The 22,287-nt window shown below is 45.7% G+C and overlaps 2 protein-coding genes and 1 long non-coding RNA gene across 6 annotated transcripts in view; 2 read left to right on the forward strand and 1 right to left on the reverse strand.

The window, feature by feature from the left end:
- SNCB (synuclein beta) overlaps positions 1–22,287 on the forward strand; it is a 40,762-nt gene that overhangs the window by 1,214 nt on the left and 17,261 nt on the right. Inside the window, exons 1-2 of one of the 3 annotated variants that reach the window (XM_083603951.1) lie at positions 13,791–14,057; positions 15,131–15,265. In XM_083603951.1, coding sequence (XP_083460077.1) covers positions 15,145–15,265 — 121 coding nt within the window. In that variant the 5' untranslated portion in view covers positions 13,791–14,057; positions 15,131–15,144. Of the gene's footprint in view, positions 1–13,790; positions 14,058–14,442; positions 14,644–15,130; positions 15,266–22,287 lie in introns of those variants that run through there. The other 2 variants (XM_083603952.1, XM_083603950.1) reach the window with 2 other exon arrangements.
- Positions 5,591–13,638, reverse strand: EIF4E1B (eukaryotic translation initiation factor 4E family member 1B). Of its 2 annotated transcripts, XM_083603947.1 has the most exons (6): positions 9,780–13,638; positions 8,480–8,575; positions 7,925–7,988; positions 7,538–7,651; positions 6,116–6,255; positions 5,591–5,767 (listed from the first exon to the last, which is right to left on the reverse strand). In XM_083603947.1, the coding sequence occupies exons 1-6, from the start codon at positions 9,842–9,844 to the stop codon at positions 5,653–5,655; spliced, it is 594 nt and encodes a 197-aa protein (XP_083460073.1). In that variant the 5' UTR covers positions 9,845–13,638; the 3' UTR covers positions 5,591–5,652. The 2 variants fall into 2 exon arrangements, with proteins under 2 accessions (XP_083460073.1, XP_083460072.1); XM_083603946.1 differs by lacking the exon at positions 9,780–13,638 and having other exon boundaries at positions 8,480–9,673.
- Positions 15,282–17,383, forward strand: LOC310758036. Its single transcript, XR_014545629.1, has 2 exons — positions 15,282–15,623; positions 17,050–17,383. It is a non-coding gene; the product is annotated as an uncharacterized lncRNA (long non-coding RNA).

Genomic DNA, 22,287 nt, shown 5'->3' on the forward strand with positions numbered 1-22,287 from the left:
CAAAAAGTCAACCTTTTGCATGGACTGATCAAGGCTCAGGTTGATGATAAAGTGAAAGCTATTGAAGTTCTGCTGGAATCACTCAGCATTCTCCTGTCTAGATGATAAAATATGCAATCAATCTTAATAAATGTTAGCTACTTGTTGCATGAAATTCAAACACCCTTAGTCTAGTTAGCACTTCTGTTCCAGTGATAGGATTTTTCAAGCATGCAAAAATGCATAATTTTGTAATGGGGGAGCAGAGGCATAAGGCTTTCCCCTGGGACACATATCCATTGCACATTTACCAATGTGGCCAGACACTATCTGAGATAGTAGTCGTTTTAAGTACTACTCTGTATCCACATCCTAGGTTAAGTTTATTTTTTATTTACATTTGCTTCTCTTAAAAAAGGACTGGGAGTAGAAGCCCAGCCTCAGAACTTCACAACTGGACTCACCCAGATCCTTCTCTTCTGTCATTGAATAACACCTGGCACTTTGACGTGAAACAAAGCTACCTCCATTTATGTTTTAACAGACATTGTTGAACCTTGCATTTAACTCACATTGAGGCACAGGGCAGAAAGATATTTCTAGATTTGTCTGGCAGGGCAAGAAGCCTCGAATAAAATTCAAGATATTAACTGATGCCAAAGAAAGAGGTGGATTTGCCCTGCCAGACCTTAAACTTTATTATGAATCAGCTGCTTTTTGCTGGCTGAGAGAATGGCTGCTTCTTGAAAACACTGACGTGTTGGATTTAGAAGGTTTCAATAATGTATTTGGCTGGCATGCATATTTGTGGTATGATAAGGTAAAAGCACATAAAGCGTTTAAAAATCATATTGTTAGAAAAGCATTGTTTAATGTTTGGATAAGATATAATGATTTGTTAGAAAAGAAAACCCCAAGATGGTTGTCACCAATGGAAGCGAAGGCACAGAAAAAACTCAATATGGAGGCCAAATGGCCGAAATATTGGGAAATTCTGGAACAAGATGGAGACAGAATAAAATTGCAGAGCTTTGAAAAATTGAAAAACAAAGTGCGAGATTGGCTCCATTATTACCAAATAATGGAGACATTTAATTTGAACAAAAAAGTTGGTTTCCAGGTGGAAAAATCAAAATTGGAAACAGAATTGTTAGATTCCAAAATCAAAAATTTGTCAAGAATGTATAACTTGCTGCTAAAATGGAACACTCAGGATGAAATGGTGAAATCAGCTATGATTAAATGGGCACAAGACGTTGGACATAACATAATGATGGCTGACTGGGAACAGTTATGGACCACAGGTATGAAATTCATGGCATGTAATGCCCTAAGAGAAAACAATGAAAATGATTTATAGGTGGTACATGACACCAGTCAAGCTTGTAAAAATTTACCATTTGCCTGACAATAAATGTTGGAAATGTAATGAGACTGAAGGTACATTCTTTCACCTTTGGTGGACATGCCCAAGGATTAAGACATTCTGGGAGATGATTTATAACGAAATGAAAAAGGTATTCAAATATACCTTCCTAAAGAAACCAGAGGCCTTTCTCCTGGGCATGGTTGGCCAATTGGTGCTAAAGAAGGATAGAACTTTTTTTATGTATGCAACAACAGCAGCAAGAATACTCATCGCGAAGTATTGGAAGACACAAGATTTACCCACTCGGGAAGAATGGCAGATGAAGTTGATGGACTACATGGAACTGGCAGAAATGACTGGCAGAATCCGAGACCAGGGAGAAGAGTCGGTGGAAGAAGACTGGAAAAAGTTTAAAGACTATTTGCAGAAATACTGTAAAATTAATGAATGTTAGAAAAATGTGGGAATGAAGTTATATGGCTTTAGTAGAAATGTTATAAGGAATTAAGTATAAATAGATTAATAGAGTATTAAAGGAAAAAATAAGGTTAGAATATGTTAAGATAATTAGAGGATAGAAAACATGGAAGATGGAAAGGAATTGCTGAAACAATTAATAGAAGTGGAATACGAAAAGGGAGGTGTGAGGAGGTCATGGAAATAAGTGAATGAAAGATAAGATACTGAAATTGTTTGATGTGTTTTAAACTGTTTTTGTTTTGTTTTGTTAGTTTAATGTGTTAGTGTTATGTAGTGTTTTTGTATTGTATTGTATGGTTCTTTTTTCTTTTCGTATTGTTCTTTTTTTGTAGTGTTTAAATTGTTGGAAAAGTAATAAATATTTTTTTTTTTTAAATGAATGTGTGCGTAGCTGTTCCATTGCCTGCAGTGTTAAAGACTTTTTTAAAAAAATGACTTTTTAAAAAAAATATACTAGGGAACAGATGAGAAAGCCAAACATACAGAATCTCCAAGACCAGGCTCTGTCCTAAACACAAAGCGTTCTGGTATGGAGGCTGCTACCATTTTCACTCACACATTCTCCCATGGCAAATTGCAAGGCTGCTTGAGAAGCTCAAGGCCTCCAGTTCAGAAGCGCCTCATTTAGGGTTTTGTCTTGGCCCTCAAAACCAACACCCTCCTGTTTAGTGATTCCCTTGGTTTTGATTTTCTTCTTTTGGTTAGTTATTTGAAGAACTCTCTGTGCTCTTTCCGCAGCTGTCCTTAAAGAGCATACAGTCATATTACAATGTCCTGTTTCAAAATCCAGCAACTTACACCCTCGTCTTTGAACAAGGAGAGGGGTCAGCAGAAAAAGGATAAGATGCAAATACTGTATACAGACCCAGTTCCCTAGCTGAAGCTAAAAACCAGGGGCTGCTATTCCAATCTTTCTGTTTTGAGCACTCCCTTTTACATGTCTGTCATCTAACAGCTCTGGCCAGCTTCTTCCTCCTTAACTGAAAGGGTTTTTATTTTGTTACTTTATTACCACCAATTTGGTCTTCCAAATTCTACTTAGCTTGCCTGTTGGCAGATTTCTATTTGATTAGCCTAAGTGTTCAGGCTCTATTATGCTGTTGCTTTGCTGCCTAAAGAATGTGACACTAACTGTATCATTTCATCTCTTATTACATAATCCTCTTATTGGATAAATTCTCTCACAACACTAAATATAAGTGTGCTCTGTTTTCAGAAACACAGCACAGCTTTTATTTTTCTCTTTGTGTGTGTTAGCACAAATCTTGTGTACCATGTTTTGCCCGCCACAATGTGCAAATCCTATCACACTTACCTGAGAGAGTAAGACCCATTGAACCAAATGGGGCTCATTTCTGAGTTGACATGCAGGAATCCATTGTTAGTTGAATCAAATTCCGTCTCCTTTTGCTGCTTCTATAATTAACTGTGACAAAGCACAATCTCCTTTTGAATCTAGAAATTGTATCCATGTCATGACCTGAATTGACATTTAAGCCTGCTGGTAACTGAAGTTGCCCATAATACATGCTTTTGCTGCCTCTCCCAATTTCTTTATGTGCTGTGCTAACATTCAGTTGTTGTCAACCTTAGCATGGGCCAACTTAGAGAAGCATTAGTTGATTGGTTGTGTAGGTTTTACTCAATTAAATTTGTGCATGAGCAAAGCAGTAATTTTGAAGCAAAAAACATGATTTGTTTGTAGATGCATCTTAGAGACATTCCTTTTTATGAGGAAGAATGCACCTGGAGCCATCACTGAACCTTTTAAGCAACTTCTTGTATTTTTTTATGGGTTGGATTCAGGCTTAGTCATTCTCTGAGTAAACCTATTGAAGTCAACAGGACACAAATAATTACCAACTCAACTTCCACTGGTTTCAGTAGATCCACTCAAAGCATGCCTGCCTAGATCCAACCTAATAAACCCAACAAACTCCTGCTGCCTATGGATCATGGGTGGTGGTGTTTTTTAATTGATCATTCGTACAGAATTTGGGTGGCCAACAATTAAGGCAAAAGCACTCAGTTAAAGTATATTTTATAACTTGCTATGATGCCTATTGAGCAATAATAGCTTTGTAACACACAGAGTGGCCCTCTATGCACTGACTGCAAATAAGAATAAGGAAAAGGAGTTAGATAAAGGTTGGTGGGACATTGACCCATTCACCCAAATGCACCAGCCTCCACTGTCCTTACTCACACACCTCTGTATTCAGAGGATTAACAAAGGCTGCCTCTGCAGAAGATAAAGCTGCTCATTGCAGCTTTGACACTCATTGCTCAGCTTTGACACTCATTGCTCAGCAACAACACCCAACAAGGGGCCTCCTATATCACAGTTACCCAGTGCCCCTCATCAAACACACAAAGGCATCATAGTTTTGTTGAAGTACTTGGGCTCTTGGTATTTTCACTGAAGAGAACCATCCAGAGCTAGTTGTTATGACCAGACATCCTGCTGCTCACTTTGTCAGTTGCCATGAATGGGATAGAGCTGTGGTAGCCGCAGCTCTGAGTTGCAAGAGCAAGCCTGATATCATCTCTTATTACAGAGGCTAATCCCAGGAAGCAACCTCATTGACTTTCAAGTCAGCTCTGCTACCTCCTTAAGAGTCATACAAGCTGCTTCAGAACAGGAAGCAGGCCCTGCAATCCTTTTAATTCAGCAGCCCCTGCTTGCAGCAGAGGCCAGCCCGTTAGCACCAGGCTGCAGGGAGGTCTAAAGGACTGGTGGCTGAAGTCTGGCAGCAGCAGATTAGACTCCATCAAGATCAGTGGTGGTTGTTGCCCATTGGGTCAGGAGGGGAAAGCAACAGCAGGTGGAACCAGAGTCAATGACAGACAGTCAGCTAATTTTTCCCCCATCTCCTTCCTGCTGAGTTTAATAAAGGACAGCACTGAGTCTAAGGAGGAAGGAATTGGCATGCCCTGCTACCCCCTAGACTGGTTGTAAGGAAGCAAGCAGGGAAGCGGCTCACTAAGGGCAGATTGAGGCTGGAGGGGCAGTGCTGCATCTGCCTTAACAGACTAGCCTCTACTGCAGACCCTGGGCATAGCGAGGGGGGGGGCAGGGGGCAGTAAAACAATAGAAATACTTAACTAAATGACCAATCACGTCGGTCCTGCCCCCCCCCCCAAATCCTGGCTATGCCCATGCTGCGGACTATACCCACCTAAAAACTACCACAATACAAGTATTTATACTAGAACTGACCCTAAGTCTTCCTGCATTTAGCAAATACATAGTTGCTCCTATGAAATAACTGAGCATGGGTAGGCCACTCTTTCTACATTTCTCCTTATGGGGGCAGCAGAAGTCAGCCTTCCTTCCATCAAAACCAGGGTGATCCAAGCAATCCATTTGTTTTATTCAAAAACCTGAAAGGCTAGGAAGGCTCCAACTACTGGGGGTGGGGGGAGAGAATTTGTGATTGGTATTTTTTGGCTCTAAAAATCTTCAGGTTTGCAGACATGCCTCTATCTCAGTGTCAAAAAAGATCCCAACCATGTGTCAGGGGTGCATGTAAGAACAGCAGACTTGTGTGCAAATGGCACACTTAGTAACGAAGTTCAGTTCCAGGCAAATCCTCTCAGTGCAAAGGAAGGGAAACAAAGCTTAGAAGATGGATGTTGACTCCAAGAGTGGGTGGTTTCCTCCAAAGTTCCAACTCAGGACCAAAAGAATACAACCTGTTTAGCCTCAATTCTTTAATAATGTTGAGAGCCAACAAAAGCCATGGGAGTATTATGCCATGCTATACTCATCCATCCTGCTTCCCCAGAGATCCTGCCAACTTCAAGGGTCTATCGTAGTGGCTTCACACCACAAACTTGTTCTTCATGAGGGAGCCACTCTTGGTGGCAGTGTCTGCATGTGCCTGATAACCAATCACCACTTTGGAAGACAGGCCCAGGCGTTCCTTGTAAACACGCCTGAAAAAGAAAATAATAATAATTAAATTGTAATCAAGACAGCTGGCTATCTTAGCTCATCTCTCTTCTGTAGTGTGTACACACATATCATCCATTTCCACCAAAGAGTCCTTTCCCTAGGCTGCTATAGACACCTACAAACTCATTGCATGGTATAGCTGGCATTCCTCATGCATAAAGGCTTCAAACTCTTAAAACACACACACGCACAAGCACCTTAGTAATCCTGTTGGTGTTTAATTATACAAACACGCTCTGCCTTACATAAGGTGGTTGGCATTAGCCCTCCTGTGTGTTGCTCAGCATTTCACACACACATCTCAACAAAGGGAACTGTCTGTCAGCTACCCGATATGTGTTACGCCATCCCGGTTCTCTGCCTCCTGGGTCCAGATTGCGATCTTGTCCCCCTTAGCACGGATGTTGATGACGGCCCCACAGACATCTTCGCTGTAGTCATCAAACATCTCTCCAATCAGGCACAGCAGCTACACAGAAAAGGAAAACCCATGAAGCGAACAGGGAACCAGATGCAAGCTACTGCTTGATGCACCATGGTTAAATACAGTGGGGAATATTTCTTGCCTCATAAGGGTCTTTAAGCTGTTTTCCTGTCCAAAGAGAAGAGCTACACTATTCGGGAAAGATCAGAATAGCTGGCTCAGCTCAGAAATCCAGCAGGCATCAGAGGGATTGGGGATGAGTGTGTGTGTGTGTGTGTGTGTGTGTGTGTGTGTGTGTAGATAGGAAAGTCCATCTGAGCAGATAAACGCCATGCATCCTTTCCTCTTCCCCTTCATCTCATGCCGCCATGCGGTGCAAGTTGCCTAAACACAGTAAGCCAGCCTTCACCAACATGACATTCTCCATATGCTTTGGACTACCAATCAGTGTTCAAAACTCCCATTGTTCTAGGCGCATTTTGCGACAGGGAATTTCATTAGCGCGAGCAGTTTCTGACCTCTGGCCATAGTACTGTGCCTAAGATTTCAGATTAAAACTGAAGAATGGAAGAAAAGGAAGACCTTTTTCTGCCTCCCCACTGCAGACTGGAGAAGAGACCCTCTTAAGAATATTAGAGGGGTGGGCAGGGGAAGGGATAGACCATGTGAAAAATGACATAATATTTTAGCTGCAGTTCATTCATTTTCAGCTTTGTATTCTTGTTATTAAACAAAAAATGTGCTTAGATATTCAGTTGTTGTGCCCATAACCTAGGTTTAAGGTGCCATTTAGCCCCTAGATTTCATATCTCAGTTTCTAACACTGCTACCAATCCCATCAGCCCCAGCCAGCAGAACAGGTGATGGGAGTTGGTAGTCCAAAACACCTGGAGAGCAGAAGGCGGGCAAAGATCTTGGCTGAGAAGGGGAACTAACAAAGGAGGGTCACTTTGGGGAGCAGCTTCCACCTGCCCAAGAGAGAATGGGAAGTGCTGTATGCCCAGCACTGGCAGAGGAAGAGGAGTGTGGGGGGAGTGCACCACCCCCAGCAGCACGATCCCCAAGGTGCCATCGTTGCTGCTGCCCGCGCTGGGCGCCCCGCCCCCAAAGGCAGCATGCCCTGCCCCCAGAACGTGCACCACGCCCCTGCAGGCGGCACGCCATGCCCCCAGGACAAGCACCAGCCCTGCCCCCGCCTGCTCTCCGCCCCCAGTGCTGGAGCATGAAGCTCCGCCACTGACGCCCAGCCCAGAAACATGGCCAGAAAGCAGGGCAAATGCCACATTTCACAAAGGAGAAGCACTCACACAGCATTCTGCCTACTTACAGTCTCCAGCCAGAAACGGTCAAGCTCTGCATGCCGCTGCTGCTTGGACAATGTGATAAGCCAACGCCCACCACGCTTATTCCTGTTATCTTCCCACATCGGTTCAATGCCATCCTGGAGGAAATGCAGGATCTCAGTATATACAGCTCTTACACACACACACACACACACACACACACACACACACACACACACCCCTACATGAAGTTGCAAGGCTTTCTTAGTCCACCACAATGCACTTAGATCCGCAGCAAGCCACGTGTAGCCCTATGGTGTATGGGAAAGCCCATACAACAAGAGACCCCAAGACTACCACTTGAGAGCCTGTTTCCCTCCCTATAGGAGGCACGCAGCGTTAACAGACCAGAAATAACCAGCAGGACTTACCTTGAAAAGGGAATAGTCGCAGCCTGATGTCAACTTGCTGGCCAGTTGGATGTTGCTATACAGCCTGCAGTCTCAAGGAGAGAAGACAGATATGTCAGGAGAACAGAATGGGTGGACTAGTGTAAGGAACCTACAGCTCCTGATGTTGATGCAAGGTATCTTGCGTGAATAGTCCCAAAGCAGGTGGCCCACCCTGGAAACTGCCTTGAGAGAAGTTTCCACTAAATCCAGGCAAATACCACAGGAAACTATGGTTCATTCGGAGCTCCCTGTAGCACACATCTCCCTCAACCACTTTTAACTTTCAAGTGCTGCTTAGGACTTGTTTAGCCTGCAGATACAAGTACATGGTTTTCAAAAGTGAATGGACTGGAGAACCCAGCTCCCATCATCCCTGACCATGCCAGCTGGGTCTGATGCGAGTGAGGAGTCCAGCAACATCCAGAGGGCCACCATATTCCCCACTGTTGGTTCAATCCCACAATGGCCTTCCTTCTTCTGGCAAGGCTGTTCCAGTGACTCTAGCTGTCAGAGGAAGGACTGGAATGCACTCACGCCCAGAAGTCTTCCACGGTGTCAAATTTGGTGATAAGCCGCAAGTTATCCTGCCAGGTCTTACTCTTGTCATTTTTGAAGAACCAAAGGGCCCACCTACGGAGATGAATGGAAGGCAAAATTAGGCCACTAGCTATGAACATCAACACTCCCCTGCGTGAGGCTCTATGTACACACAAAACACCCAGCACATCTTGCCACATGTGTGAATGCTGCCTGTTTGGACTGGAAGGTGCTGTGTCACACTCCTCTCATTTCACATTTGATTAGACTCACTGTAATAAGGCAACCTTACGGTGGGATGTGGGTTGTGCTGATAAACAATGTGGTTTTGTAAACCACTCTGATTTTTTTTTGTATGAACAGCAGTATATAAATATTTGTATAAATTAGTAAAACAAATATTTTCTTGAACTTCTCCAGAGACACAGATGCATGTTCTCTCTCCTTCTCCTAGTGAAGGGGCAAGGGAATATAAAATAGGAGTGGTTTCAAGAGATGAATGGTAGGAAATCCAGGACAGAAGAATGGAATAACTTCTTTACACAATACATAGGATTTGCTGCCATAAGAGGTGATGGCTACCAACCTGGACAGCTTTAAAAGGGGATTAGGCAGATCCATGGACGATAAGGTGATTGATGGTGACTACTCCTGATGGCTACACATTACCTCCAGTATCAGAAGCAGTATGTGCCCCCTGAAAATCATCTGCTAGGCAACAACAGAAGGAGGATGCTGTTGCCTCCATGCTCAACTTATGGGCTTCTCTATAGGCATCTTAGTTAACTAGTGTGGGAAACAAGATTCTGAGCTAGACAGGCCTTTCATATGATCCAGGAGGACTCTTTAAGAGCATTCCCAACTCCTCCCTCCTTTGAAAAGGAGGAAGCAAGAACAGGGTGAAAGTAAATGATTTTTCATGTTTAACAGTGATTTATGGAAGCACACAGTAGCATCGGAAGTGTTCCTTGAAACCAAAAATAGCAAGGGTTTCTTGGCAATGAGTATCTGCTGTATCACAGCTCCCTTGGCCACATTTGGATGCACTTTGCCAGGATCTTTTTGGTTAGCAGCCATCAACAAGCAGGGGAAAAGTGAGCATTAACATTATTGCACTGGAGGGGAGATGCGGACACACTGGGAGATCCAGGCATTTTGGCGTTCTGCTAGCATTATGCCTCTGATTACCAATTGCTGTGGTGCTCGTGCCCAGCTTGCAGGCTTCCTACAGGCATCTGGTTGACCACCGTAAGAGCAAGATGCTGGACCAGATGGGCCACTGGCCCGATGTACTTACCTGTTCTGCAGGGGGTGCTTGCTGAAGCATTCCACAGCCCCCTCTTCTCTCTTGGCCTTGCACATCCACTGCTCCTCCTGAGGACTCGCCTGACATTTGGATAAGTGGACAATTCATTACAACAGGCACTACAAGCTCCTTGTACACATTCACCCCCAGGCATGTGGTCCCCTGTACAGGCTACAACTGGCTGGACAAACAGCAAAGCCAGATAAGTTGGGGGAGCTATGTGTTTTGTTTGAGCTCTTGATCTCTCTCAGGACAGCAATAAAATCTGGGAAATTATTATTTTTTTCATCTGAAACACGCTGCTATAGAGGAAATTCATGTTACATATATTGTCTGTGTTTTGCCAAGAATTCAGAAAGTGAGTGTATTCTTACACAGCTTTCAGGAAAAAACGCTTCACAGGAGGAAGAGGAGCTGCTCCCAGCTTTATTCTGGCTTCAAGGAGGAACATAGCCAGCTTCCCTAGGGCCCAGGAAATAGTTGACAGTACCTGGGGCAAAGGAATCAAAACCCTACACACAAAAGGACAGGCCACCAGCTGCCTCCTCCTCCTTCAGCCTGCTCTAGGATACACGACAGAGCATTCAAAAGGGCACTTGTTTGCTGCCTGATAAATGGGATCAGAGAGATCAAGTGCTGCTGATGTTATTTTCTGCCCTTTACCGCACTCTAGATGGCAGTGATGGTGAAATGGGCACCCCTGCCAGCTCCAAAGCTTCCTGTCCACATTGGTTTTGCACAGCCCTCTCTCAGGGCAAACAAAGAATGCTATACAGCATTACATTTAGAAGAAGAACTTGAAGGAGGAAGACTTTGCCAAGCCAAGTAGAGCAACCAAAAAAAGCTAAAAAGCTTTTGGGTCCTTAAGAGAACTAGGCAAATTATTGCCTAGCTTTTTCACAGCCAAGTGCATTAAAGCCAGGCCAGTCTTGGCCATACTTGCAGTGCCCTCAAGCAACCGTGTGAAAATTGCATACATAAGCAGACACATTTAGGCTCTCCAGGGACTAGAGTCACCAAGATCAATACATGGCAGACCAAGGATTGAGAACTCCCCATCTTTTTTTTCTGGCAGGGACTGTGTACCTTTAATAGCTGCATGACAAGCAGAAATTCTGTAGGAGACACTCCCTTTCCCCCCAACATGCAATGCATTATGGGAAGAGCATCTCAGACTACTGTTAAAGGTACAGGAGCCCTGGACGAAGCAGCCCTGCAAGCCATGGCTGGGCCTCCTACAAGTTTTATAGCAGGGACTCACCACAATACCAAAGTAAAGTGGTCACTCTACTGGGAATAGACACTCTGGTCTGGAACACATCCCAACATAAAGCTCAGTACTGTGCACACTTGCTCAGAGAAGTCAGGCTCGTTGAATTCAATATAACTTGCTGACATAAGCATGTACAGAACTGCAGAATTTGCATCAGACAAGATGTTCAACATACAGAACAAACACTTGGCTGCATCCAGCCTAGCTTTTCCTACCCTTCAAGAGCAATAAGGTCCCTGAAAACTAAACAAGGAGCTTTGGAGGTAGAACTATATTTCAGGAACACAACAGCCTCACAGTTGCAGCGTTATACCCTAGGGAGAAAGAAGAAAAAGTCCTCAGCAGAAAGAAAACTACTACTTACCATCATTAGTGCTACTGCCACGACCTTCCAAGAAAATAACTGAGCTCACCCCTCCAGGCTTCCTTTTTATATAGAAAGCACCTTTGAGCACCGCCTTTAACCTAGAAAATGGTTTTGTTAAAGAGCCAGGTCTTTTTTTTGTCATTCCTTCAAATGCTGCCATTGTAGAAACTGTAACCCTTCTCTCTTTTCCAGCTGGAACACAACAGGGACCCATGGCCCTCTGGATGTTGCTGGAGGCCAGTTCCCATCACCCCAAGTCAGCATGACCAAAGGTTGGGGATAGCGATAGCGGGAGTTTTAGTCCAGCAACACCTGGAGGACCACAATTTTCCCATCCTTGATTTAGGCCAATGGGGTCACTTAAAAGTCACTGGGTTCAAGACACTAGATCAGAGGTGGGGAGCCTTTTGTCCTCCAGATGTTGCTAGACTATATCTTCATCATTCTTGTTCATTGGCCATGTTGGACAGGAGTTAGAGCACCACAACTGCTGGCCACAGGTTTCCCATCCCTGTACAAGATCACTGTGTTCATGTCAAAATTAAAAGGCAAACAATATAGGGCCATCAGAGAGATTGTCTCAATGGAACTAAGGTATCATGAAAAGCTCAACCTCCAATAGGTAACCAAGAATGCTTTGAAATAGGTGGTTCCAAAGCCTGTGTAATGTAAGGGACAGCTGTTGCTGAAGATTGCAACCAGGTGCACTTGGCTTGGCTCCTTCTTACTAATCAGGCCTTAAAAATCTTAGCTTGTAAGAGGAGATAATTTTCCAAGTGTGCCATTCTAGGTTCCATTAGTGTTGTCCTCAGGGTTTTTTGGTGTGTGGGTGGAGGGGGGGAGAGGTATTTGGCAAATCTATAGTACAACTTAGATCTGTGCAGTAACCTTGGAATTCTGTGTATAGCTCTGATACAACCACACCACAAAAAGGGTACTGTAGAGCTGGGAAAGTTGCAGAAAAGGACAACCAAAATCATCAAAGGGCTGGAGCAACTTCCCTTTGATGAAGGGTTGCAATGTTTGGGGCTTTTTTAGCTTAGCAGAAAGACAAGTGAGCAGGATATAAGCAATAATGCCTTAGAGAAATTAAATGCATATATACATTATATAGAGTAGCATCACAGAGTGGGAAGGGAGCCTATACACACACATACATACACATAATGATAAGCATGTTAAAGCTTGCATGCACATAAAATTATTTACAATGACCGTTCATATATCAGTCTTGATGGTAACACAAAGATCCTGGGACTGGTAAACTAATGAACACTTGTAGTGGGATTAAAACACCTGTAGTGGGATTATAGTTTAGTTCAGGCTAGAGGTTAAATAGAATTTAACTTCTTGGTAAACTGTTATTCAGTGACCTCCCTTTGAAGTTTTTTATTCAAGGATGACTACTTAGGTTAGTACCAAGTGTCTAAAGAGACTGAAATCAGGGTAGTGTCCTTCCTGATGTCAGATTTGTGCCCCTTTAATTATTTGCATAGACCTGTTTGTCCTAGGTAGAGTTATTGGCAGGTGGTGGCATAAGTCACATTAGATGAGCAAGTGAATGAACCCGATGTTGTCATCTGAGAGAAGAAAGTGTCCTTATCCAGGATGGGCTGTAATTCATTGATGATAACTTGCAGTGGCTTTAGCTGGGAATTGTAGGTGGTAACAGGTAGTGCCTTATCACTTACTCTTCTCAGTCTGTCCTATGTACTACATTGTTCCTGAGTCCTCAATCTTGCTTTGTTCTTTTGCTCTTTCACTTGATTGGGCGAATATTTTAGTCTTTAAGGAATAAATAGATACATAACTAATACGTTTTGTCCAAACACTTGGGGGGGGGGGGACGACAGCAGCCCTCCCACTACCGTTTTCCCCATCACGCTGCCTGTGAACTAGTGCCTAATGCTGCCCTTCCTCCATGTATCAAATCCCTTCCAAAAGCCACGATCTAAGCAAGGGCACATCGCATCTTGTGTGGCAACCCAGAAAAGTGGCATCATCCGTGGTCTTCGATTCTGCATCCTTCCGCCTTCTTAGCTGTGAGCCACTGACTACGTGCCTCTCTCTCGCTCTCTCTCTGTACGTGCCAGCCCTCGACTCCTCTCTGCTCCCCACCTCCCCAAATCACCGCCGCCATCAGCCACGCGGCAGGCTCCACAGCTCCTCCTATGCGTCGGGGCAGGAAGGCTCCTTTGGCGCCTTCTTATCGGATGCCCCGCCCCAGGTCAGCGGGCCGGCGGCCTCTCCGCGCCAGGGCTCCCGCCGCTGCATCCGGGCAGGGCCGAGGGGCGGGGAGCGCGAGTTGCGCGCTATGATGAAATCCCCTCGCCGAGCGGGTATAGGGCGCGCGGCGGCTCATTGCAATATTCAGCGGCAGAGGCAGCAGCAGCAGCAGCAGCAGCAGCAGGGCGAAGGCGCCGGCGTCTCCTCGGCTCTCCTCTTCTCCACCTCCTCCTCCTCTTCCTCCCCGCCGAGCTGCTCCATGGCAGAGCTGCCCTGACTGCCCCGCTGCACCTCGCCGCCTGCTCCACTGACCCTGCCCAGCCGGCTCGCTCGCTCTGGCCCGGAATGATCTGAACCCCCTCAGCGGAGACGCACCCGAGTCCAGCGCTATCGCCGATCGCAGGTGAGCAGCGCCTGGGCGCGCTCCTCTCCCTCGACTCGCTCGCCCCTTTGGAGAGCGCGGGATCGGAGGCATCCTCTGGAGATCGGATTGGGGGCGGCGGGCGGTGGCATAAGGTTTGGCCTGGAGGTGAATTCCCCCCTCCATCAGTGCGCAGGGCGACGGTGCCGCTATCTCTCTTTTCGGGAGGGGGGGTGGGATATCTACCCACACACCATCTCCGCAAGCGTGGTCCCCCCCCCCCACGGGAATTGGAATACTGATGGAGAAAAGAGATGGCTTATATTCCTGGATAGGAACACCACACCCCAGAAAATCCCCACCCCAAATAATTGGCAGAAAAGGAGAGCGCAGCAGCGTCTCCTGTCCTCACCCTCCCCTTCCCCTCCCCGGTTTCAAGGACACGGAGTCATCCCTGTTTTGACGGCTTTAATCCTGGCTAAATCCCAGCCTCTCTTCCCTCTTCCTGTCTCTCGGGGGATGCGGGAGCGGATGCTTTTGAGGAACGGGGCTGAAGAGGAGCGGCGCTTTCCACCCCCGCGTTAAAATGCCCAGGAAGGGAGCAGTTGCAGCCATTAGAACAGGCGAGGTAGGCCGGGAGGATGGGGATGGTCATGGCAGCAGCCGAGGAGGAGGATGGAGGGTGACGGCGGCCTTTGCAGCACTAACAGCTGTCAGCAGACTTGTTGAATCTGGGGCAGAAGGTTGCTTTTGCGATGGCACCGAGCTGGGCTCTGCACCTGCTCCCCCAGCCTTCCACCTTGGGAGAGCCCGCTGAGCAGTGGAAATCTCCTGCCTGTTTCAACAGCAAGCTAAGATGTTGTGGCTGCAGTAAGATACAGCCTGAGGCTGTTGAGTTAGGGGGCAGCCCTCATGCTTTGCTGTTGGGAATGCTGTGGCTCCAGCCTAGGGAGGTCCCTCCTTGGAACCATACCCGATATCCTCCATCTCTCTCCAAAGCCCATATCCCTCCAGCTCCTTCTCCCCAGCAGTCCATGTAACCATTCCCCTTCCTTGGAAGCAGCAGAGCCCTCTGCTGAAGCCATCTTGCCTGGTTTCTTGTCTCCTCCACACAGAGCTCAGTGCCGGGATGGATGCGTTTATGAAGGGCTTGTCCAAGGCAAAGGAAGGGGTCGTTGCTGCAGCGGAGAAGACTAAGGAAGGGGTAGCGGTGGCAGCGGAGAAGACCAAGGAAGGCGTGCTCTATGTCGGTAAGGCTGCTGCAGGCACAGCTGCAGAGCTGCCCTGCTAGCTGTGCCCGCCTTTCGCAGGAGGAAACAAATCTGCTAGAGGGAGGGAGGGAAGGAGGAGAGATGGTTCCTGTTGCTTGGGTTTTTGTATCATTCTGGCCAGGCCTTCAAAGCTGGCAAATTGGCATCCCTTCCCCAGTTTGATTTCTCCCTCTTCCCCTCAATGGTGAAGGGACACAATTTACAGGGTGACGGCAACCTAGAAAACTGGAGTCTGATGCTGTGGGGCAGTATCTGCAAAGCAATGCTCTGCATCCTCCTTCCTGAGCACCACCATCCCCTGGGGTTCTGATGTCATAAGTCCCTCAACGTGCAAAAGGTATCACCTTCTTAGGCATACCTGTGGGGTTCTGTTTGTTTTTCAGATATGTGCACAGTCCTTGGGTGATCCAAGAATCTCACGTTTACTGTATTTAAAGCACTGCTAGCAGGTAGACCTGAACCGTAATCCTCTTCTAACCAAGGCATACAGAATGAATGGCATGCCCATAGTGGCATATGGGGTCTATGACACAACTAGGAATACCCATAGGATGATGATGATAATAGTTTTATCCAGCTTTTCAGCCAAAAAGCGTCCCAGAGTGGTTTATAAATAGTGACAAAACAGTACCTGCCTGCAAGCTCACAATTTTAGAAGACATGACACAAAAGGAAAAGGAATGCGTAGGGAGAAGGAGGGAAAACCATCTCAGGTACTAGATCTAAGTTTCAGAGTTTTTGTAGTGACTGGCTGGGATGGAAATATTTGGAGAAGAGAAGCCAATGGAGGAAACATTGCTTTCTCTCTTATAGCCTGATGGAACAGCTGCTGATAAGATGACAGTTAAGGGAGTGACCTGTTGAAGCTGGTCTCTTAGAGCCAATGCAGAAGCCCTGCAGTCCCATCTCTCCCTCTCCTGTAGCCTGATGGACTGGCTGCTAATTGGAACTCTACGAGACCCAACACTGTGTGGTTATTCCTTAATTCTGTTTTCGTTCCTTCTCAAGTTCCTGGCCTTCTTGGTCTCATGTGAAAAAGCAGGCACAAGGTGCAAGCTGGATGTAAAATAAATGAAATAGTAGTTTTAAATGGGCATGCAAGCTTTCTAGTTTCCCAGAATGCAAAACAAATGTACCTTAGATGAACATTATGATGTAGCATGGCCTAATGAAGATTGTGAGCTAGGAAGTCTTTTATATTTTTTAATGGGTTGGTCCAATAAAATAAATAAATGTTAATTTATTTCTGCCTGCTCCTGCATGTAGAACGATGAGGCCCAAGCCTTTGGCTCAGTGTTGCCCTAGGAAATTTCTTTTAACACGAGAGCTGCTGCCCATAGATATAGACACCCCAGTGCAGCGATCTGTATTTCAGGGAACAGAGGAGGACAATCTTTTTAGCTTCTCTCCTTCGGATGTAATAGAGGGGCCATAATGTGGCTAAAGCAGAAGGACCTCAGAATAGTGAGATGCGTCTATGGTCCTCCTTTCCTCTCCCTGCCCCCAATAATTTAAGGCTTGCTTAGGTTCTGGATGAGATGTGTGCAGATGCCAGCCCAACCTTGAGGCTGGTGTTTCCGGGGAACCTTCTGCCAGGGCACACGTGGGGTGTACCACTGCAGTTTATTGGGCAACATGGTAGGGAAAAGGCATGGGGATGGCTCTCTGTCTGCTGCTTTTGTGTCTGGCTCTGCATGAGAGCCAGATGGATGAATATTCATAAATGCCTGCTCTGCATTCAGGACCTACCTTGCCTCTTACAGATTCATCAGCAAAACGGCCCCAATCAGCATGGGCAAGTCAGATCTTCTTCTGTCATACCACTCCCTCTAGCCAGGACAATGAGATGCATATCCAGAGTGCTTCTCCTTCCAGGACTTCATCTACCATCTTCTCACTGACACTTTTGTCAGCTGTCACTTTTATTTCACTTTGTCCCCCACTGTGCTGGTCTTCATTGTTGGCAGTCCTCTTGTACATATGAGTTTCTTCCTCCTAGAATTGTAGGTTCAGTTAAAATAAAATGTGAATGTGAATGTATGTACAATTGCAGGCATCCACGATAATTCATTTGATGCATTCCACCTCACATCCCCCACCCCCCAAAATGCAAGATAGCAACAGAAATCCAGGGTGAGATCAGGAAGAGTAGATCAGGAAGGGTAGTCGAAAGAGAGGAAATGGGAAGAAGGAAATATTCAGTCATTGCTGAAATATAGGCAAGAGATTTAAGTGCACAGGTACAATGGCACAAATTTGCTCTTGGGAGAAAAAGGGAGAGATTCTGATAGAGCAAGGGTGAGAAAGTGAGATGAGGGTAAGACTTCTGTCCACTAGTGAGGTCCAAACTTTTATGGGGGAAATTATATACATTGTGATGGCATTGTCCACATCATGTTGTTTATATGTCAGTCTGGACAGGCTCTTCACTAAGCAGAAAACTTAGGAACCCACCCTTCCTTGAATATTGTTGTGGGCAGATATTACAGTACAGTGGTACCTCAGGTTAAGTACTTAATTCGTTCTGGAGGTCCGTTCTTAACCTGAAACTGTTCTTAACCTGAAGCACCACTTTAGCTAATGGGGCCTCCTGCTGCCGCCGCGCCACCGGAGCACGATTTCTGTTCTCATCCAGAAGCAAAGTTCTTAACCCGAGGTAATATTTCTAGGTTAGCAGAGTCTGTAACCTGAAGCGTATGTAACCTGAAGTGTATGTAACCCGAGGTACCACTGTATAGGCCCACCAGATGTCCTCAGACCAGGGCCGTCTTAAGCATATCCGGTGCCATGGTGCAAAGCTCCCTCTTGCGCCCCCCCTCCCCGTTTCCCTGAGTTGTTAGGAAGGACAGCAGGGCTGGAGGAAGTGGGCAGCAGTTGGAGGGCGGCTCCTCCAGCAGGGAAGAGGCGGAGGCTGGAGACGGTCCCTCCCGGCTCAGCTGGATGCTTCGTGCCACGGTGGCCACATCAGACGGAGGCTCCGGGCGTGGCCCTGCTTCAGTGTGGCATGGCGGAGGCGGGTGAGGGCGGCGAGCTGATGCCGGGAGATGCCGTGTCCAACCTCCGCCACTTCCCTGGCGCCCTCCAGAACTTGGCGCCCTGCGCCACTAGCCTCTATGGGTAAGACGCCCCTGCCTCAGACTACAACTCCCATCAGCCTTAGATAGCATTTGTTACCTTGTGGTTAATGGGAGTTGTAGTCCAAAAGATCTTCCTGCTTCAGGCTTTGCCGCTTGTATCACCCAGTCTTTCTTTGCCTCATTTTCTGTATCTCTCTGCTTATGTCTTTAAATACAAATATTAGGGGCTGTGGAATGGCATGTTTTAAAAAAAAGCACTCTTTTGCAACTACAAAATCAATTCTGCACCTGAAATAGATTATGCGGATTTTGACATGTGCATTCAATCTAGCACTAAGTGGGGTGTGCATGCATGGAATGAGGTCTACTTGTGCAACAAGGCCGTCCCCCATTTCATGCCCCTGCCTGCCCCTAAACTTGTTCTGGGGGTTCCCCAAATCCTCCAGACCAGATTAAAGTGGTTCACAGTGACGGGGGACGGGAAGTCCCATTGCTTGAGAAGGCTTCATTGCATGCACATGGTAACTTGATTGAATCCCACCCATAGTTGCATCCATGGATATACAATTTCTATTTAGTATTTACAGGTCTTTCCTTCCCCTTTTAACAACAGAAGAAAGAACATGTAGAAAAGGCCTGGGGAAGAGGATAGGAGTTGTAAGGATGGGGAGATGTTTATTGGAGGTTAAAGGTTGGGGCTGACATGTTAAGTGAACAATGGATGCCCAAACCACCTTCATTAGGGAGGGGCCGTGGCTCAGCGCTAGAGCATCTGCTTTGCATGCAGAAGGTCTGAGTGGGATTCAATCTCATACCGCAAATACAGGATATGCCATTATAGCTGATTGGGAGGTGTTGTACAAACAAACCCACGTGAAAGAACCCCAGCAACAACTCCACAGCCTTTTTTGGTGAGAAGGAAAGTGACAGGAAAATGCACTGGAAGTGTGGGGGTAAGCCTTGCTTTGATGCAATGTCATCACACCTCCTCTCAAGCAATCAAGAATGAATGCTCATTAAATAGCCACTGTCACTTAACTTCCCTGCAAACAAACCTGGATGAGTGCTCAACAAACAGGTTGTTTGGAAGTACCAAACGTTTTGGTGGTGCTAGGAGAGCTCTGAATCTGTGGGTGGTATGCAACAGTTACTCAGAGTGGAGCTATTGAAATGAATGGACCTAAATTCAGTCATGTTCATTAATTTTAATGGGTCTGCTCTGAGTAAAACCCTTTGTCAGAAGACTGCCGTGAAGTTTATAACATAGAACACAAATATTCATAGATAGTATCTATACAGTGTAAAAATTCTATACAATATCGAAAGTGAAAGAGTTATATATAATAATAGTCATTAAAATATATAATAAAATACAGCAACACCATTAAAATGAGGGAAGAGAAAATCGGCAGGAGGATATCTAAATTACAAAAAATAGTGCACAAATATGGAATCTTATCTCTATTGAAGAACTACATAGAGAGTACCCAAGCAGTCTGCCTCTCCTGCTGCTGTTATAAACTTGTGGATCTTGGGTTCACAGTAGCCAGCTGTAATAATCCGGTTCAGGGATGAAGAACTTGTGGCCCCCCATATGTTGTTTGACTTCATCCCCCACCTACCCTAAGTATATATCCTACAGTTTCCTCACCCCATGTTATCAAATGGTGGGGCAGCCTAATGGTTGCATGGTGACATGGAGAAAAACCTGAAATTAATAGAATCATAGAATTGTAGAGTTGGAAGGGACCCCGAGGGTCATCTGGTCCAACCCACTGCAATGAAGAAATCTCAACTGGATCATACATGACAGATGGCCATCCAACCTCTGCTTAAAAACCTCCAAGGAAGGAGAGTCCACCACTTCTTGTAGGAGTCGGTTCCAGTGTTCAACAGCTCATACCATCAGAAAGTTCTTCCTGATGTTTAATCAGAATCTCCTTTCTTGTAACATGTAGTCATTGGTTTGGGTTCTAGCCTATGGAGCCGGAGAAAACAAGCTTACTCCATTTTCCATGTGACAGCCCTTGATATATTTGAAGATGGCTATCATCTCTCCTCTCAGTTTCCTCTTTACCTGGCTAAACATACTCAAGTCCCTCAACTGTTCCTCATAAGGCATGGTTTCCAGATCCTTGATCATCTTGGTAGCCTTCTTCTGCACACGTTCCAGCTTGTCAGTATCCTTCTTAAATTGTGATGCCCAGAACTGGACACAGTAATCCAGGTGTGGTCTGACCAAGGCAGAGTAGAGCAGGACTATTACTTCCCTTGACCTGGACACTATACTTCTGCTGATGCAGCCTAGAAGAGCACCAGCTTTTTTTTGCTGCTGCATCACACTGTTGACCCATGTTAAGTTTGTAGTCTACTGAGACACCTAGATCCTTTTCACATGTACTACTGGCAATCCAAGAGAGAGAAAATATTTGAGGCAGGTGAAACTCTCCCTCCCTTTGCAGCTAAGATGTGCTATTGTAGCCACAGCTGCCCTGAAGAAAAGAGGCAGGACCTTTTGGTGTGAGGCCCCAAGGTGGCAGAAGAAGGCTACAGGTATAGAGAGGAAGAATAGGAGCTACTGCCATTGCTGCACACATGTAATGATGTGCACAGATCTCCATGGAAAAGATGGTTGTGTGGGAAGGAATAAAATAGGAAGGTCTGGGTCCAACTTTGCAACATTCATTACACTAATCTAAGGGTATTTTGCCCATTACCAACTATTTTGTGCTAATGATTACCTTTTAAAGCCTGAAATGGTCTAGGATACCTTAGGCATCACCTCCTATCTCATTCCTTCTGTCCCCCATAATCAGAAAGGGGAGGTCATTCTCTGTGTCTCCTGCCTAAGGTGGAGGCACAACTGAGCGGACTAAGGAATAACCTCCTTAGTGGTTCCACCCATATCATAGAATCATAGAATTGTAGAGTTGGAAGGGACCATGAGGGTCATCTGGTCCAGCTCCTTGCAATTCAGGAATCTTTTGCCCAATGTGGGGCTCAAACCCACAACCCTGAGATTAAGAGCTCTACTGACTGAGCTATGAAGAGTTGTTGGCCACCTCCCCTACTGTTTTTCACCAGTTACTGAAGATATTTTAATTTTGGCAGGCTTTTATGAGGCACATACAGTGGTACCTCGGGTTACATACGCTTCAGGTTACATACGCTTCAGGTTACAGACTCCCATAACCCAGAAATATTACCTCAGGTTAAGAACTTTGCTTCAGGATGAGAACAGAAATCGTGCTCCGGCAGTGCGGCAGCAGCGGGAGGCCCCATTACCTAAAGTGGTGCTTCAGGTTAAGAACAGTTTCAGGTTAAGTATGGACTTCCGGAACGAATTAAGTACTTAACCTGAGGTACCACTGTATATGTTGATCCTGTGTCTTTTTCAATAATTTATTTCATATTGCTTTATGAAATTGTGCTGTGAGATGTTGTAAACTGCACTGACCGATATATTTACACTAGAAGGCCAGAATGTCAATATTTTAATAATTCCTGAATGATTATATGAATGAACTTAGAATGAAGTGGGACCATTTTTGATTGTGAGTGGGCCTGTGGGGCCATATTTCTGAATGCTCCCCCATATTTAAAAACAAACAAACAAACCTCCCTGCATGTACAGAATTAGCACACCAGGTAAAATGGGCAGATATAACCTTCACACTGAAATGCTAGTGTGCATATGGAAGAACATTACAAAAAAAAAAAGAATAGCCTTATGTAAAGATTGTGGCTATCAGGACTTAGGGCTGGAGTCAACTTAATAGTTGTGCTCACAAGAGCTGGCATGAGTCCTACTAGCACAATGAGGCTTTCCCTTTTCTCCTTCCCATGCCCCACATGTCCCCAATCAGATCTGGGGGCTGAGGAGAACCCTCTGGTCTGCATGCAGAGGGAAGGGAGAAGAGGTCA

The sequence above is a fragment of the Podarcis filfolensis genome (assembly GCF_964270895.1).
Source record: "Podarcis filfolensis genome assembly, chromosome: 2".
In the NCBI taxonomy this organism is placed as follows: Eukaryota; Metazoa; Chordata; class Lepidosauria; order Squamata; family Lacertidae; genus Podarcis; species Podarcis filfolensis.

Bases quoted from the DNA above. Each gene is read 5' to 3' on its own strand.
- EIF4E1B (XM_083603946.1), bottom strand. From the start codon at position 8,682: ATGTGGCAAGATGTGCTGGGTGTTTTGTGTGTACATAGAGCCTCACGC. The intron at 7,989-8,479 runs GTGAGTGCATTC...TTGAGACTGCAG, and splicing joins ACCGTGGAAGACTTCTGGGC to GCTGTATAGCAACATCCAAC. The intron at 5,768-6,115 runs GTAGCTGACAGA...TTTCTTTTTCAG, and splicing joins GATGGCGTAACACATATCGG to GCGTGTTTACAAGGAACGCC.